The sequence below is a fragment of the Centroberyx gerrardi genome, chromosome 13 (genome assembly GCF_048128805.1).
Source record: "Centroberyx gerrardi isolate f3 chromosome 13, fCenGer3.hap1.cur.20231027, whole genome shotgun sequence".
Classification (NCBI taxonomy): Eukaryota; Metazoa; Chordata; class Actinopteri; order Beryciformes; family Berycidae; genus Centroberyx; species Centroberyx gerrardi.
The window spans coordinates 26,806,645-26,825,125 of record NC_136009.1 but is presented as its reverse complement, the minus strand read 5'-3'; the positions used below and the strand labels follow the sequence as shown (position 1 = coordinate 26,825,125).

The 18,481-nt window shown below is 42.6% G+C and overlaps 2 protein-coding genes across 2 annotated transcripts in view; both read left to right on the top strand.

Moving 5' to 3' along the window:
- LOC139925914 (tripartite motif-containing protein 16-like) overlaps positions 1–18,481 on the top strand; it is a 303,498-nt gene that overhangs the window by 166,965 nt on the left and 118,052 nt on the right. The window lies entirely within an intron of this gene.
- LOC139912277 (heterogeneous nuclear ribonucleoprotein U-like protein 2) lies at positions 8,947–16,017 on the top strand. The gene is made up of 10 exons (XM_078287889.1): positions 8,947–9,452; positions 9,737–9,816; positions 10,022–10,255; positions 10,843–10,955; positions 11,086–11,352; positions 12,216–12,338; positions 13,271–13,372; positions 14,990–15,158; positions 15,520–15,765; positions 15,879–16,017. Exons 1-10 carry the CDS (start codon positions 8,947–8,949, stop codon positions 15,965–15,967), a joined length of 1,929 nt encoding a protein of 642 aa, XP_078144015.1. The 3' UTR covers positions 15,968–16,017.

Here is an 18,481-nt window from a genome sequence, read left to right as displayed (position 1 = left end):
ATGTCATACAAATTAAATTACATTTAAATAGTACAAACAAGAACACAGTATAAAATAAAAGGATAAGAACAGGGGTTAAAAACAACATGATACCAAAAATAGAGGGATAAAAGACATGACACTCAAACGCAAGTGTATACAATTTGTTGAAAGATAGTGTTTTTAACATAATCTGTATAGTATCTATCTATCGGATAGAGATAATATATTTAATGTAACGATTCGACTCAGTATTTTGATACAATTTTGATTTTTTTCCTGAAGGGATAGATTTTACGCATTTATTTTGAAGGCGAAACCGCTTAACTTCCTGTCTTATGCTAGCTAACTCTGGCGGGCTTGACGCGGCTCATTTGCAGATTTTGGGTGACTTTGGAAGAGGTTGAAAACACACACCGGTGACAAAACGGATGAAATCTTCTTCTTCTGGAGTTCAGACGGAGTTGTTTGCAGGAGGAAAGCTGCTGCTGCCTCCGTGTTTCTCTTCACACCGCTGATAAACACACCTGCTGCAGGCCGGCAGAGGGCGCCACACTCACCCAGTGGGAGACTCAATGGGTGCTGATCAGAGATGGAGGGAAATTATTTACTGCACTGATTAATTTACAAACCTAGGTAATGAATAAAGTGTCTGTCTGTCTGTCTGTCTGTACAATGAAACCAAACCCCTTAATTTTTTTTCATCCATGAAATGTCCTTAATTTCTCCATTACATAAACATGAATTATCCATTAAACATAACATAGCTTTAAAAAAGTAAGGTTAGTATCATGGGTTTATAAGGGATTTATTCATGGGTTGATTCACAGAGACACCAATTAAGGGATTCTTCATGCCTTTTGTGCAGGTTTACAGGGTTATTAAGTGGAAATTAATGGAAACGTTCCTGTCTCCCTGAATTTTTCATTAAATTAGAAAGTAGGCTAAGGAGTCAAGGTTAAGGGGATGTTTAAGGAGGTTTTCGGTGGGATCTCCTCCATTAATAACTCCTTTAATTAATTTTAAGGGGATTTTGCATGAATTAAGGTAAAATGTAAGGTTATTTTATGGGATTACTGGTTCGTAGAGCTATCTATCTATCTATCTATCTATCTGTCTATCTATCTATCTATCTATCTATCTATCTATCTATCTATCTATTTGTGAATGGAAGGTTGCTGGTTTGAATCCCCGGACCAGCTAGAGAAAATTTGTTCATGGAAAGTGACTGGAGAGTTTTTTCCGTCTCCACATGTTAGCAAACTCTATTGAAGTCAAATGGAGAAAATTCAAGTTTCCATCCTTTGGAAGTGTCCGACAGCAGAAGAGGCTGTGGGCCTACTGGGAAGTTTCCAGTGTGAGAAGTGTGGAAGTGTTATGAGTGTGAAGCAGACCGTCGCTGAAACAGGGAATACAGTCTTAATCGCTAATCGGACCCAACATCCATGAGGAACTGTTCACATGTGACGTATCCTGGTGTCACATGTCCAAATAAGGGATTCCGGATAAAACTGCAGATCCACGCTCCGACCGGCCACAGGCGCTTCATCTTCCTCTCCGAAAACAGTCTGTATCCAGTAAAATGGCCTCTCTGGTCTTGCAGTGAAGGACTAAAAAGATCCTCAGCTGTGACATCAGGGGAAATAAAAGCTATTCTAGTCCAGTTTCCCAGGATTTTAACTTTCCCTTTGTAATATGTAAGAGTTGAGGAGACAGATTATCAGTTCCAGCACTGTGATAATCTCAATTTTTACCTTTGTTTTGTTTTTTTACCTGTATAATATATCCAGAATTACCTGACTGCTTTACCTTTTACACATACATCGTAACTGTGCCACCCAGTGAATCAAACTCTATGGATTCAGATAAATTAAAGGTGCCATGTGTAGTAATTTAAACATCAATATATCATTGTCAAATTAACTGTGATACTTTGGTATAATAAACAAATGAAACTATGGTGGAGACGATTGATCGCCTCTATCTCACAAGCAGTAGTATTGTTAGTTCTAGTGTTTCTCCAAATAAAGACTACATTTCCCATAAGCCCCGTTGCTTCCTGCCCGAGGATCAACATGTTGGAAGTGATTTCTCCATCTTCCTTTCCCTCCTTCCACCATCTGCTGCCAGAAACTCTTTCAGCTTTAGCTCCGTTTGCTCTGGAAGAACAGAACCTCTTCCTGTTTTGTGCCGTAAAGCGATCCAGCAGATTTCCCTCCAGATCCACCAGGTGGAGAAACTATGGAGGATGCAGAGTAGAGGCTGGTAGAGGCTGACAGGCTGACCACTGATGGACTCCTTTGTTTACGGTAATTATCCTAATGTCTCAAAATTAATATGGTGATGATTTATCGGTGTTACAATGCGACACGCTGCACCTTTAAGTCCGGTCCTTGGCTGTTCCCAGTCTGGCTGATAGCAGGTTCGGTCCTTGGGGCGAACTTCATAATGAGAATGTATATTAGGGTTTGTGTTTTCATGACCGTGGGGCATTTGAGCTGCATCGCCACCATTAAAACCATCATCATCATCATCATCATCATCATCATCCTCCTCCTCCTCTCCACCCCTGGCAGTAACAGCAGCACCATCATCATTACTTTCCCATTATTGGCCCAGACAGCTTGTTTCCCTAATGCCGCCTGCTGGAAGACCCGCTGCAGGCGGGAGACCGGAGCCACCGGCCCGTTCATCACCGAGAGCAGAAACCAACCTCCAGGTGAGAAACCCTGTTCAGTATTCATACCTGTTCCACACAGAAGGGGCGGAGGAAGCAAAGGAAGCGGATGACCAATCAGAATCGAGCAAATTTAGAAGCTTTTTCTGCAGCCTGTTAGCAGACAGGCTAACAGGCACAGCTAACTCCTGTAAACAGCTTCTGTGAAGACTTCATCTGTGTGATATGATGTTAGCACAAAACTCCATCTCCATTTTAATAACAAACTCTAAAAAAAACTCTATTTTTTATCATTTCTATTTTTTTATCATATTGATTCTTATTTTATTTTTTTATTTTATTCTTATTTATCTTTGAGAATAGATGTTACTCTTGTTTTTATACTGAGAAATGCATACAAGCATTTCATTGCACTCTTTACCTTGTGTATGCTGCTGTGTAAATGACAAATAAACTTGAACTTGAATGATGTACAGTTGGTTTGACTGCTGTTGACGAAATGCACTTATTGTAAGTCGCTTTGGACAAAAGCGTCGGCTAAATGACAAAATGTGATGTCATGTCATGACAGAGTCTAAAACTGACATCTCAGCTGAACTGTTCTTCTCCCCGCCGGGACGTTTAATACAGAGGAACAAAACAAAAATGGCGCCAGAGGTGATGTTGTCTCCTCATGCCCGGTGTCGCTGATTGACATTCTGTGTAGCCAATGAAAATACGAGTGCAGGAGCCTCGCCATCAACCAGGAAGCACTGACTGAGAAAAAGGGGGAAGGTATTTCCCCCGACCCAAGGCGAGCTTTGGGTAAAGTGGCAGATTTCAGAAAGTCTGCATGTACAACCAGAGCCTGCTGGTGGGATCTGGTCTGCTTTGCTTATGAAGCCCTGCAAGCGCGTGCTACGGTTCAACTGATATGGGTGTTGCAGGCCGATACCGACGCTGATATATTTTGGATCGAAGCTGCCGATAGCCGATATTTTGGGCCAGTATTCTCTCCTATATGACTCCAAATTTAACAATTTTCAAGCCAAAGACAATCAGCAAAGCGATATTTCATTCTAACCTTTGTGTAAAGTAAATCAAATGAGTTGTGGAGTCATGGGAGCAGGGAGGAAAGAAAGTAACAAAGAAAGAAAGAAAGAAAGAAAGGTAAATTTAATTATCGCAGCAGCAGAAAGACAGCAGCTTTATGAATGGGCCTGGTGGGAAAAGAGCCAGCAGCTTTTCTTTAATGGCGGGTAGAAGCAGAACAGGAAATCACTTCTTCATCCTACGGCCATGATGGCCGCTGGCTTCCAAAACTCAGGAGCCACTTTGACTATTTTACCAGACAAACTGCTTTTTATACGAGACGTGAGCCTGTGAATTACCTGCCAAACTGGTTTCTAGAGTAGAAAACCTTACCAGCATCCATCTGCTGCCTGGTTATTATTCCTGTCCTGGTCAGGATGCTCAGCACAGCTCAGTGTGTGTGTGTGTGTGTGTGTGTGTGTGTGTGTGTGTGTGTGTGTGTGTGTGTGGAGAATCACAATGTAATGCAATTCAAGTGGTTTATTATTATGCTTGAGGTGAAAAAGCAAGGCGACTGAGAAAATGTGAGAGGAAAGTAAAATGTGAAGGGCTTCATTTCAAAACGCTGTAAATCCACTTTGGAAAAAAGAAATGTTACTTGATGTTCACTGATCGATATTTCAAAACCAATCAATGTTTGTGAGACGATTCTCAGTTGGAAATGTCATTTTCACCTGGGAAATGGGGAAATTTCACATGTTCATATGAAAACCGACGTATCCAAACAGCACATGTGCTTTGAATCCACATGTGGGTTTTCACGTGACTTCTTTGCAGTCATTCTGTCAGGGTAGGTGTCATATTTTTCTGATTCATTTTGAAATAAAGCTCTTCAAGTAACAAGGGAATGAGAAAATGTGAGAGGAAAGGAGTGCATCCCTCTTTAAAATTTGCAGTTGGGCTCTGCTTTAATCGCTGCTGTCAAAACTTTAACACCAGTCCAACACTACTCACCACTAGGAGGCTCACATGAATGTTTTTTCCAGCAGTTCACATTGACGATAAATCTGATATGACGTGAACGTGGAATAAATATCAGGCCGAGTCGATCATAAAACAGTCAACACAAAAGTCGAAAAAACAAATCCCTGCTGCATGAAAACCTGCAGGGATCTGAGAGTGACGTCGTCCTCAGGGAGCGAAGGTGTTTAAACTCCCTGAAGACTTTCCCCTTTAAACCTGCAGTAAGCGATATCAGACTTTTTAACCAATCCTGAAACTAATGTGTGCTATGTGGAGATTTAATTGATACATAATGATATAAACCAATATCCACACAGCAGCAGCTGCGTTGCTGTTTTCACCTCTTTTCTAAAGCTTGTTGTCAGATTCGGCTCCTGAACGAAGCTCCTCCCGCTCCACTCAGCAGCTTTTCATTTTAAAAAAAATTGCTTGGCTCCTCCCTCGCTGTTTAAAAGCGGTTCTCTCCCCTTCCTGTTCCTGAAAACAATTCTCTATCGATGAAGGGAGTAAACTTGTTAAACTAATAAACTTGTTAAACTAGTAAACTTGTTAAACTAATAAACTCGTTAAACTAGTAAACTTGTTAAACTAATAAACTCGTTAAACTAATAAACTTGTTAAACTAGTAAACTCGTTAAACTAATAAACTTGTTAAACTAATAAACTTGTTAAACTAGTAAACTTGTTAAACTAGTAAACTCGTTAAATAAACTCGTTAAACTAATAAACTTGTTAAACTAATAAACTCATTAAACTAATAAACTCGTTAAACTAATAAACTTGTTAAACTAATAAACTCGTTAAATAAACTCGTTAAACTAATAAACTCGTTAAACTAATAAACTTGTTAAACTAGTAAACTTGTTAAACTAATAAACTCGTTAAACTAATAAACTTGTTAAACTAGTAAACTTGTTAAACTTATAAACTCGTTAAACTAATAAACTTGTTAAACTAGTAAACTCGTTAAATAAACTCGTTAAACTAATAAACTTGTTAAACTTATAAACTTATTAATCTAATAAACTTGCTCCCTCCCTCTTCACTTGTCATTGTGGGACATGTAACCTTCAGCAGGAGAAAGTTCTGGCAAAGCCAGACTGGTAACCGGCGACATTTCTCCACAGGTACGCTTAGCCTAGCTTAGCTGCCTATATCCTTCCATTTGTCCTTAGTAGGCCTCCGTAGTGCAGTGGTTTTGCTGTGTGTTATTTTCAAACATGTTGCGGTTCCTGTCGCCCTCTAGTGGTCAGGAAAATCGCTTATTGCAGCTTTAAAATTGCTTTTATAGTTTGACTTCTATTGAGATTCTCCTTTAACTTCGGGCAGCAGGGTGGCACAGTGAGTAAGAAAATTTTCCTTCAACTGGAGAATCAGGGTTCAAAAACTTCAAAACCTTGCCGATCATTATTAGTGTGCTTGCTTCAGCAAGTCACACTTATACTCTCCGATTTACTTCTAACTTATTATTCTTCCGCCAAAACTTTGCAATGTAACTACTTTTGTACCGTTTATGCTATCGACACCGTTCAAACTTTAACTTTCTAAGCGATACACAAGAACCACTCCGCTGGACCACAAGGACCACACCGCGGACCACTGAACAACTGGTCCGGACCACAAGGACCACTCCACAGACAAAATAGCTACTCACATAGCCTATGCATAGATAGATAGATAGATAGATAGATAGATAGATCTTACTATTCAGGTATAACCACACAAACTGCAAAATACAGTGCAACAATAAGAATCGATAATAATATATTTAATAGACAAAGGATTATGATTTCTGACAATTATTCAGCTAACAAAAGTGTTGCCAACACACGAGAAGGAGAGAGAAGGGAGAAGGTGGATCAGGACCACAAAGACCACTCCACAGACCTCTCACCAACTGGTCCGGACCACAGCCGACCACTAGCTTCAGCGCCCCTAGTGGTAGTAACTGGTGGTCCGTGTTAGCGACCATGGTCCGTGGACAGACCACTGAATTGGCTACAACCCCCTCTCCGTCGGGGGCTGCAAAGAGAAAGTTCAAATAAACACGAGTCAGGTATGTGTGTTAAAACCCCGGGAAGTTGGTGGTGTGAATTTGAGATGGTTCTTGGCAGTTGAAAGTTTAATGAGGTTTAACTGATTTGTACTATTGTGTTTTCTGTGTTTTTTGACTGCATGTGGAGGTCAAAATAATGCAGCCTTGTTGAGTGAGATGTAATTGCAATTTAAGTTGCAATGGCAAAATTACTTTTCTGTAAGTTCATTTATGCTAGCTGTAGAGAAGGTATGTAATGATTTCCAATTTAGAGAATTTTAATGTTGAAATTCTTAGTGCAGAACTGAGGCAGCAGAGCCACAAGCCACATGGTACAGAGGACCCAGACAGCAATAGTGAGCCGGACAAAAAAGTGCAGGTATTGGTCAAGAGAAGTGACATCACCGTTCTTCTGTTAACAGTTCTCAAGCCACTGCGGTCTTGAAAGTCCTCATCTTAAGCTCACGTCCACACAAGAGGAGAGACCCACATTCACCTTTGTATTTATGACATTTTATTTTGATATTCATGTGCTCAATCGTATAATAGGTAACAAAAATACAGTGCTTTAAACGCCAATTTTTTACTTAGTCTTTATTGCTTGATGGCGGGTAGGATTCGTCTCAAAAGGGGGGCCTCCACAGAACATTTTGCCTATAGGGCCTCCAGCAATTTAGAGCCGGCCCTGGAGACAGGTCGGCCTGTTAACAGCTCAGACCCGCAGAGGAGGCAGCCTGACAGACATGATTTTAGTGTGTTTTGACATCGACTAGCACGACACTTGAGTTTAAATGAGTAGTGGGTTAAACTCAAATCAATTTGCTTTAGTAGTTCCTCACAGAAATGGCATACACGGACATTTTCAATTACATTGTTGTAGTAATTGAAAATGTCCATGTATGTTATTTCGGGCCACTTTCGTATGTCATCCACCCAGTCAGTAATAGTAGATGGATGCGGTACAGATACGCCATCCGATCGCCGCAGTTTAGATGATGTATGCTCCCATATTTCATTCATTGTTGTCTGCTTGCGTGTCAATATGGAAGCCAGCCAGCGTTCCCTATCCACTACTCACCGTATCCTAAACCAGCGTTGATTTGAATTGAATTGAGTTGATTTGAATGTATTCTAATCAACATTCATTTAGCACAAGCTTAAGAATTTACCAGTGATGAGGACACTTAAGTACATTTCAATTAATTTATTAAAGAAAAGCTCTCACAGAGGAATAACATTAATTTGATTGTAGCCTAGTTAAAGACGCAGGTACAGCCAACTTGAATCAGGAGCCCCTCCATCCATGTTGACCTTTGCGTTTGTTTATTTTCTTTTTTTTAAAATTACAAAGTGCCATGATATAAAAGCTATAAAAGTGGTGAGTGAAATTGCAAAGAATCATGGCAAGAACATTTTGCATATATGATCATGTATGTAGTAATGTAGTAGTAATGTATGTAGTCATAAATAATCATACATGGTGACGGAGACACACACACACACACACACACGCACACACACACACACACACACACACACACAGTGGAGATCAGCAGGTTAGGATGTGGTTCTAGTGCTGGCTGAGGTTGTGACACTCACACACCCACACATACATACACACCCACACACACATTAAGTGTGTTAGGGTTAGGGTTAGAGTGTTAGTGTTAACACTCCAGTGTTAGAGTATGGTTGACTTTGAGGGCCTGCCATGATTTTTCTTAAACAGCTTGAGCCCAAATGTTGGTGTGTAGTGAAAGTACAGGTCTGCAGGAGTGTTTTGACATAGAACTTGTGCAGTTACAATGAAAGGTAGTCAGAAAATATCATAAAGTGTAATATATGCAGCGTTTATAGTTACAAATGGCACATATTATGGCATTTTCCATTATTATTTTGACATTAAACATTAATATGGGTGCTCACTTATTGAATTTGACGATTAAATACAAAGTAATTGGTTTAAAACAGTATTTATACATGTTTAAAATCTCGTGCTTTTATTTTGAAGCGCCAGACCGGAAGTCTCAAATTTTCCGCATCTGCAAACAACTGGCGGCATCCCAAACGGTTCTGGTCCAGGTAGCTCGCAGCTTTTCTTTTCCCGTAGTTAACATTTGCACAAACCTTTGATTTTATTGAGGAGCATACGTGTAGAAGCCAAAAAACCGCGTTCGGGTTGTTAAACAACAAACAAAAGTTTTGTTAAACTCGCGTAAAAATGAAGCTCACGAGAGTCAAAAAGTACCTTCGGGCCAGACTGGGGGAACTTCGGCAGGGAACCAAGCGCCTGGTCGGGGCACTGTGGTCTGCTTTTGAGGCAAGACTGCACAAAACGAGTCAAAGCGACAAAGAGGAGGTAAAAACACAAAACGACAGGCCACCGACACCGTTAACACCGATGGGAGTGGGCGCCGCCGCCGCCGCCGCCGCCGCCGCCTCGTCTCTCCCCCCGGCAGCCGGTCACCTCCGCCGGGCTGCCGTCCCGTGCACAGAGCCGTGGCGACCCGGCGGCTCTACCAAAACATATACGGACACTGCCACTCAGACAGAGCCGGTTACTGATGTGTCAACACCGCCGGTATACAACACCGGCTGCACCGTCCGACAGCTCCCAGTAAAGAAAACTAAAGTTGCACAAGCCCCAGAATCCAGGCAGACGGGTTGGGAGGAGAGGACCAGAGGCAGGGCTTTCTACGAGTTCAAAGAGGAGATCCGCTACCAAAGGTACCGCATGTGTGACGGGCCGCTTTCAGTCTAGATATAGTAATGATATAGTAAAGTAGTATAGTAATAGCCACTATATCTAGTATAGTGGCATGATCTGCAAAGGAGGTGGAGCCTTTAAAAGTCTGGGGTTCAGTGCAGCAAACCGCATAGATCACCAATTAACGTCTGATCTTTTATAAGAGGGGTGTCATGGGTGTCAACGAACGTCTCTCTCTCTCTCTCTCTCTCTCTCTCTCTCTCTCTCTCTCTCTCTCTCTCTCTCTCTCTCTCTCTCCACCCAGGGCCAAATCACCACAGCCTCCTCCAGATAAAGTGGAGGTAGTGGAGGAGGAGGATGAAGACAAAGTCCGACTAGATCCATGTAAGTGGATGGAAACAACTAACTTGATGAAGATAGGTTACCGGACATGCCTCATCCCATTGTTGCAGCTTTATTTTAATCTGTGTTCAGTTCATTTTGTCAAGAGAATTGTCCCAGTTGATGCAGTGTCTTCATAACAAAATAAAAGCAGCGGACAGGAGCAGCACACAGACATCTTGAATCCCCCGTGACCTTGTTTCCACAGACGGTAGTGACCTCCACTTCGAGGTGGGTCCTGACGGCGCCTGTGGCCAGCCGCGCTTCTGGGCCCGGTTCCCCCTGCTGTGGGCGGGCTGCAGGCTCACCCACGGGGTGCGGCGGGGCAGGGTGGGCTTCGAGGTGCGGCTGGAGAGGAAGCTGCTGGCCGCAGGGGGTCGAGGCCTGGAGCCCTACGGCCTGAGAGTGGGCTGGTCAGCGGCTAGCAGCTCTCTGCTGCTGGGTAAGGATTAGAAAGCGGGATTATTTCACGTTAACTTCAGGATTTTGATGGGGGCACATTCACTTTCCATGGAGATTCCGGTTTCCCCCGTGTAATTTACTGTATGTTGTATGTTATTCTGATCATATCTGACACCCTCAGCTAACAAAAGTTGTTCTTATCGCTTAAATACACACATATCCATAACATACAATATTTGCGCAGTAGGCCATGTTTTGGGGATGTTTTGGCTCTTGTTAAAATGCCTGAAATGAGGGGTGGACTATGTACAAAAATGCCATTTTTTACCAGTTTGTCAGACATGAATGAAAATATCTTCAAATTGAAGCCAGTTATCTGTACATTCACCTCAAAGGGAATGTATAGAACATCAAAAATATTTTTTGGGACCACAGAATATCTATATTTTCAGAGTATAAGGAGGATAGGGCTGTTTCATGCTTGTTTTCATATTTACTGCATTATATTTGTTAATTTGCATACAGTCTTGTAGGAAATGTGACTATTTTGAATACATCGGCTTATTTTTTCCTTAATTTCTCACTTGCTTTTTTCCTCCCTCCGGCTCTCCACCTGTCCTGTCCCAGGTGAAGACGAGTGCTCTTACGCTTATGACGGACGTGGCAAAAAAGTGTCAGGTGGAGAGGAGGAGGAGTTTGGAGAACCCTTCTCAGAAGGCGATATCATTGGCTGTTACGCTGTGAGTGACACCTCTGTGTGTGTGTGTGCTTCTTTTCGCTCCATCTCTTCCTCTCTTTATATTCTTTGGGGCTTTAACATTGACTGTGTGTGTGTGTGTGTGTGTGATGTTTATGCGTGCACACCCCCAGTCTTTCTCCACAGACAGTGCTGCCGAGCTGTCCTTCCATAAGAACGGTCGTTTCATGGGTGTGGCGTTTTCCCTGGGTGCCTCGGTGCCGCAGGGTCGCGCTCTCTTCCCTCACGCTCTCTGTAAGAGCTGCTCGGTCAGATTCCTCCTGGACCCCGCCGCCCCGCCCTGGTACCCCGGCCCGCCGGGGTTCATCCCGCTGGTGGCCCTCCCTGCCGGGGACAGGCTCCGCGCCGCGCTGGCCCCTACATCCAGAGCACAGTGTGAGGTGAGACAGACACGGTGACAGTTGTTGGGTTTCCATACCAAGTATTTTTTATGTGTTTAAGTCTGACGTATCGATTTGGAAAGGCGGAATGGAAACGGCACATTTTAGTCAAATTTCCTTGATATCACAATGAAGTTTTTATGCTTGCCTGTGGCGGAAAGTTTTTTTGTTGATAAAGAAATTGTGATAAATAGTGATGGAAACACATTTGTGAAATAAATGAAGATGTAGGCTTGCCATGATCCGGCCGACAAATGGTTCGTTCTCAAAGCAAAACAATTTAATATCAGCTTTGGAAATTCAGAAATGTTGCAGCCAAACTGATTGTAAAATGTCTTTCCAGCATAACCTCCCATTAGTCGGCGTATAGGGCTGAACAATTAATCGAAATTTGATCGAAATCGCAATATGGCCTACTGCAATTTTCAAATCGCAGGAGGCGCATATATATATATATATATATATATATATATATATATATGTATATATAATATTGCCAAGTGCATTTATTATTTTTTTGTCTTCAGACAGGATGAAAAATGGCCGACACCAGCTGACACAAAAGAACAACAAAAACATGCCCACTACTATCAATTCTTAAAAGCCTACCTCCGTTTTTTCTTGTGGATGTGGTTTTTCATCTATTTCCAGAAACCTGTTTGCAGAATGTGCACAAACCTATTTATTTGCTTCAACCCCATTGATAAAAACACACCTAACTCACACCTAATTTTATGTTTTGTGACTTTTCAAAAATGTGCTCAATACATGCCTGATAATTAGATGGAAGCATCACGAGTGGCCTAATTGTTTTTTCTTTCCGTACCCTCACCCTCCCCTCTCCGTGCCTGTCCCGTCTGCAGGTGGTGATGATGGTGGGTCTCCCTGGTTCTGGGAAGAGCCGCTGGGCCGGGGCGCTGATGGAGCAGCAGCCAGAGAAACACTTCAAGATCCTGGGCGCCAAGGAGCTGCTGGCCTGCATGATGGTCAGTCCAACCTCCAGTCTGTTCATTAACACCACACTGTGTTGGGGAAGTTACTTTCAAAATGTAATATATTATTTATTACTTATTACTAGGGCTGAACAATTAATCGAAATTTTATCGAAATCGCAATATGGCCTACGGTCACACTTATACACTCCGATTTACTTCTAACTTATCATTCTTCCGCCAAAACTTTGCAATGTAACTACTTTTGTACCGTTTATGCTATCGACGCCGTTCAAACTTTAACTTTCTAAGCGATACACAAGGACCACACCGCGGACCACTGAACAGCTGGTCCGGACCACAAGGACCACTCCACAGACAAAATAGCAACTCACATAGCCTATAGGGCTGAACAATTAATCGAAATTTTATCAAAATCGCAATATGGCCTACTGCAATTTTCAAATCGCAGGAGGCGCAATATTTGTTAAAGGCGAAATGTGTGTCAAAATACCATTTTAAATTAAATATTGTCGTGCTGCAGAGATGTCCTGCCTACACATCATATTCTACAGACTTAAGAAAACATCCTTGTTTGGTACAGATCCCCGCAAAAATCACACCATAATCATTTTAATACGTTTTTCAATGAAAATGAGAATAATGATGTAAAAATGATCATTCCCTCTAATATCGCAAATCATATCGCAATTGCAATATCAGTCAAAATAATCGCAATTAGATATTTTTTCAAAATCGTTCAGCCCTACTTATTACTCCTTATTAAAAGTAGTGTGATTAAGTTACTTTATTACTTTCTGTATATGGTAACTAGTTATACGTTTACATACTCACATTTCTAGATGCTTGGATGACACTTGTGACATTTCTGACCAATGGTGTTATTTCAGCCAGATGTGAATGAGTTGTGCGTGTGTGTCTGTGTGTGTCTGTGTGTGTGTGTGTGTGTGTGTGTGTGTTTACAGAGCAGTGGTCAGAGGGAGAGCAGGCTGCAGCAGGCCTGTCAGTGTCTGACTGAGCTGATCAAGATGGCCGCTCATACTCCAGGGAACTACATCCTCAACCAGGTAACACTGTTTTTCCCACAAATACACACATTGACTTTAACTCTGCAAACTTCTGGGAGTGTTATTATTATTATCTACTGAAATATCTGTTATATATACTCCAGATAACTAGTACATTTCCTATGAATGCAAGTTGGATCACGGAGACATGAGGGTACATTTACCTGCTTTCTAAACCTTCTAGTTTGAAGCGGCTAGAAAGTGCTGTTTTATTAAAGGGTAACTTTGGTATTTTTCAACCTGGACCCTATTTTCCCATCTTTTTGTGTCTAAGTGACTAAAGGCGACAACAATTTTTGAAATCGGTCCAGTATTGAGCGAGATCGCTTCAGCCGGCAGCCGCGAAACGAGCTGCGATGTAATCCGACGGGGCAAATCTCACCGTCAACGTACGTCCACTAAAAGTTCTTGTTTCTGCCACTGACAGGCTCAGATTGTTATTATAAGTGTCTGACAACATTATGGAAAGGACCCTACAGAGAAATTAAATGTTTTTCTTCACCTTTCGCTTGATCCGGTCTGTGTGTAACCAAGTCTCGCGAGAGTTGAGTTGTTGCAGGAAGTTACACCCTTTAGTCACTTAGACACAAAAAGATGGGAAAATAGGGTCCAGGTTGAAAAATACCAAAGTTACCCTTTAACTAAGCAATAGATATTCATAAATATCTTTGATAATCTATTTCATTTTTATTGTCCTTGTCTATAATTTACTTTTTTTACAGCCTTGTACAGCTGTGTCTGTTCCATGTCTACCTTAATTTTTTGTGAATATTTCCCTCCCTCTTCTATTCACTCCCAAGTTATAACCATGATACAATAAACAATTACAATTTCCCATTTGGCAGACGCATTTATCCAAAGCGACATACATATGAGATTTTCATACAACACAAGCAAGGATCTCGTCAGGAGAGAACAACGAGAGTAAGTGCCATAAAGATAAGTTCTAGTCCGACCAGACATAGGAGCCACGAGGCAGCGCATAGAGGCAGATAAAGAATATTTATTTTTTAATTACACAGTCCATCAGGTGAGAAGGTGTTCACTAAAGAGCTGGGTCTTTAGCCTTTTCTTAAAGATTGAGAGGGACTCTGCGGATCGAATGGAGTTCCACCACCGAGGAACCACAGAAGAAGAGTCTGGCTAGAGACTTAGGGCCTTGTTGTGGTGGCAGCACCAGGCGCCGCTCCTTGGCAGAGCGTAGCGGGCGGGAGGGAGCGTAGACCTAAATGAGGGAGTTCAGGTAGGTCGGAGCCATTTTGGTTGCTGCTTTGTAGGTGAGCATCAAGGACTTGAACTTGATGCGGGCGGCGACTGGGAGCCAGTGGAGGGATATGAACAGTGGAGTGACATGTGCTGTTTTGGGCCGGTTGAAGACCAGATCAACCTCTGCAGATGATCCAGAACGCACCGCCGCGCTCTGGATCATCTGCAGAGGTTTGAGCGTACATGCCGGGAGCCCTGCCAGTAAGGAGTTGCAGTAAACAGAGCTGAAAATGTGCTTGGACTTGATAATAAGAGTCCTTTTTTTTTTTTAAAACTCATGCAACCCCATCTTTTCATGGTGCCTCCCGAGTTCTCTTATGGTCTTCTGTCTTCCCGTCCCTCTGTTTCCAGGCCAACGTGCTCTTCTGTGCACGCCGTCACAAGCTGCAGCTGTTCAGGGGCTTCAGGCGGCGGGCGGTGGTGGTCTTCCCCTCAGCTGGGGAGTGGAAGAGGCGACTGGCCCAGTGCCAGACGCGGGACGGGGAGCGGATCCCAGAGACCGCCCTGCTCAAACTCCAAGGTCTGACTCATACAGATATTCTAGAAATTATACCATCTGATAAGCTGATGCTGCACTCCAGCCTTTTGTGGGGCTTGTCCACAAAGAGAATATTTTTTATTATATGGCCAGAGATAGTTAAGCTTTCCACCATGGAAATGGGTATGGGACTCAAATAATCTTGCTTACTAAGGCAGGGTGAAGAGGAGCCATCTTGAACCCTTGGGTAGATTCTACTTACTATCACTTTTTCAAATGCTCCTTTCCTACCCTTCCCTTTTGCATTCTATTCCATGCTGCATTGCTTTAATCCTCATAGACTTCCCTTTTGTTTCTGTGATGCCGGTACAACTTTGCTAATTGATTTGCCTTCTTTCCCCAGTGAGCTGCAGTCTTCCAGAGCAGCAGAGTGAGCTGTTGGAGGAGTTGCAGTATGTCGAGCTGGAACAGGAACAGGCACAGAAGCTCCTGCAGGAGTACAAAGCGGAGGCGCGCAGACTTCTGCCCCCCAAACCAGAGAAGAAGACACCCTGCCTTCATAAGAAGAAACCCCGCCTTCATAAGAACAGACACCACCCCTACGGCGGCCCTCCCCCCTCGTATAGGCACAAATGGAATGGGAGAAATGGTGAGTAGGAGAAATGATAGACAGTATTTGGGGAGTTCAAGAACCTCACTGAACCTGTTTGTTTTTCAAGACCTTATTTTTTAAGTGACTTCCATTACTGTTTTTTTTTTTAGGGGGGAATGACACGAGGCTCAACCTGCAGACGTGGAGCCAGCAGCAACAGAGAACTACAGTCTACAGAGAGTGTGTGTTTAACTCATAGACTGTAAAAACAGATGGAGTAGTGAGTGTGACGTCACCCACAGGTTTCTGAAGGGCCGTTTTGAAGCCAAAAGTTCGGGTTTACGAGCGCCGCCATGTTGACATTTTTTGGCTTGCTATTGCTCCGTAATCGGTGACCTCTCAATCACTAGGAAAACAACCCGTTTTATAATTTTATAATATATAATATTATATATAATGATGCAATTATTTTGAAAATCGCCATATGGACACAAATTAGAAGAAGGGAAATTAGCTACTGAGACCAAAACCTCTCATCGAAAAGATGTATTGACCACTTCCTTATTGGTGTCAAAATTGGTTTTGGCCGCTTGGTTTAACTACAAAACTTGATGTCGTTAGTATTGCACCAACTTCTTAAGAAGGTTATTATATGCACTTCCTGCTTTGACCAGGCAATTTTAATCAGTATTGCTGTACTTAATAATTTTAATGACAAAAAAGTCACTTTTTAGGACTTTTATTCAACAAAAGTATATATAGAGAATTTATTTAGATTAAGTATTTATAGTTATTTTATATAGTTATAGCGTTTCTTTGTGTACGTTTGGTCGTCTGGATCCGCGGTCTGGTGTGTTATCCTGAGTGTCAGATCGTCTGCTGCTGTCTTGTCCGTCAGGCATCACTAGCCGATCAGATCAGAGCAGCGCTGCTCCCTTGGCTGAAGGACACCGCTCCTGTCCAGCCGCAGCATGTCCTTCAAATCACACCAAGACACTACAATTACATTACATTACATTACATTACATTACAGTTACAAACAAACATCCTACTATTTCAAATATTGATAATTTGATGATTGGTGCTTTAATATGTTTCAAGTGTCTTTTTAGGTGTTTTCTAATATTTTTCATGAATTTCTTAATTTGTCAGATACACTTTTTATATCTAGATCTTGCTATACATTTGACACTTCTTGAAACCTTACTCTGGTGGTGTCATATGCCTGTTTTTTATATAATTAGTGTGCTTGGCTGCTTTCTGAAAGGAAGTTACACTTATATACTCTTATTTACTTCCGCCCAATTTTGAACCATTTATGCGATCGACGCCGTCCAAACTTTAAAATGTTCTGCATATTTGGGAATACTGTGCGTGTATTTTCCAAAGAGATCTTTCGAAGCATACTCCGTCTACACCTGCACTATGGCACCACAGGGCTCTGCAGGAGAAGGTTTTTTAAAATGTGAATTCTGCGACATGTTTACCATAGTTTTAGAAGAGGATTTTATCGATTCCTGCAATAAATGCATCAGATACTCAGATATGCAAAATAGGCTGATTGATGCTATGGGACTTGTCAAAACACTCCAGGGAAGTAATGCAATAAGGAACAGCCCAGACTGCAGGACAACGGCTTTTTACTACCACTTTGCCTTTTCAAGAGCCACCTACTACCACCACCACTGCTACCCAGACCCCCCCCCCCCCCCCCCCGGCCTCCTGTTGCTGGGTTGCTGAGACCCCACCGCCACACTCTTCCATCCTCTCCACCAAGCATACAGCTCACCAACCGTTTCCAGGCACTGGATTATCAAGATGGACGGTGTATGCAGCAGTCCACCTCTCTCCACCTCTCTCCTCTCCCCCTCGCCATCATTCCAACCGGCCCGGCACCAACCTCCCATCCCACCCACCTTGCCTCCCCTTTGCCCTTCCCAGTCCAGACCCCTTCTCATCCCTCACACCATTCTCCTCTCCCGCTCCCCACTCCCAGACCCGATTGGACTCGACTACAACCACTCTGGTGATTGGCAGCTCCATGGACCGGGATGTTCAGCTGCCGCCTTCCTCAGGCTCTCCACTGTGTTTCCATGGTGCGCAGGTGCGGGACGTTCACCGCAGGCTACCCCACATCCTGTCCCAACTACAGCAACGTTGACAGCATCATTATCCATGTGGGCACCAATGACATTAGAAGCACAACAGTCAGAAGTCTTAAAGGCAGACTTCCAAACACTAATTGCTGCTCTTCTTGACCCAGGAAAGCGAGTTCATCTCAGACCCTCTCAGGTACAGAGAGACGGTCAAGACTGTTTGGACTTTCATTCATGGCTAAAGGACCACTGTGCCTCCATTGGGGCATGAATAACTAACTTTGACCTCTTCTGGGCGAGACCTATTTTACTTAAGCATGATGGTCTTCACCCAAACAAGTCTTTTATCTGCCATGAGTTTATTAGCTCTTTTAATTTAGATTTTTTTTATGATTACTGGAGAAAAGCCATAGAGAAATTCCAATCAGGTTTTGAGAGCCAATCACATCACAGCACAGAAACAGCTCTTGTAAAAATACTAAATGATGTCAGACTTGCTGTTGATTCAGACAAAGTGTCAAATCCTCATCCTTTTAGATTTAAGCGCAGCTCTCGACACTATCGACCGTAATATTTTTGGGTGGAAAATTGGGTCGGTCTCTCAGAAATTGCTCTGAACTGGTTTCGATCCTACATCACAGGGAGAAAGTTTTATGTTGGTCTTGGTAATCATCATG

Bases quoted from the DNA above. Each gene is read 5' to 3' on its own strand.
- LOC139912277 (XM_078287889.1), top strand. From the start codon at position 8,947: ATGAAGCTCACGAGAGTCAAAAAGTACCTTCGGGCCAGACTGGGGGAA. The intron at 9,453-9,736 runs GTACCGCATGTG...CTCTCCACCCAG, and splicing joins GAGGAGATCCGCTACCAAAG to GGCCAAATCACCACAGCCTC. The intron at 13,373-14,989 runs GTAACACTGTTT...CTCTGTTTCCAG, and splicing joins GGAACTACATCCTCAACCAG to GCCAACGTGCTCTTCTGTGC.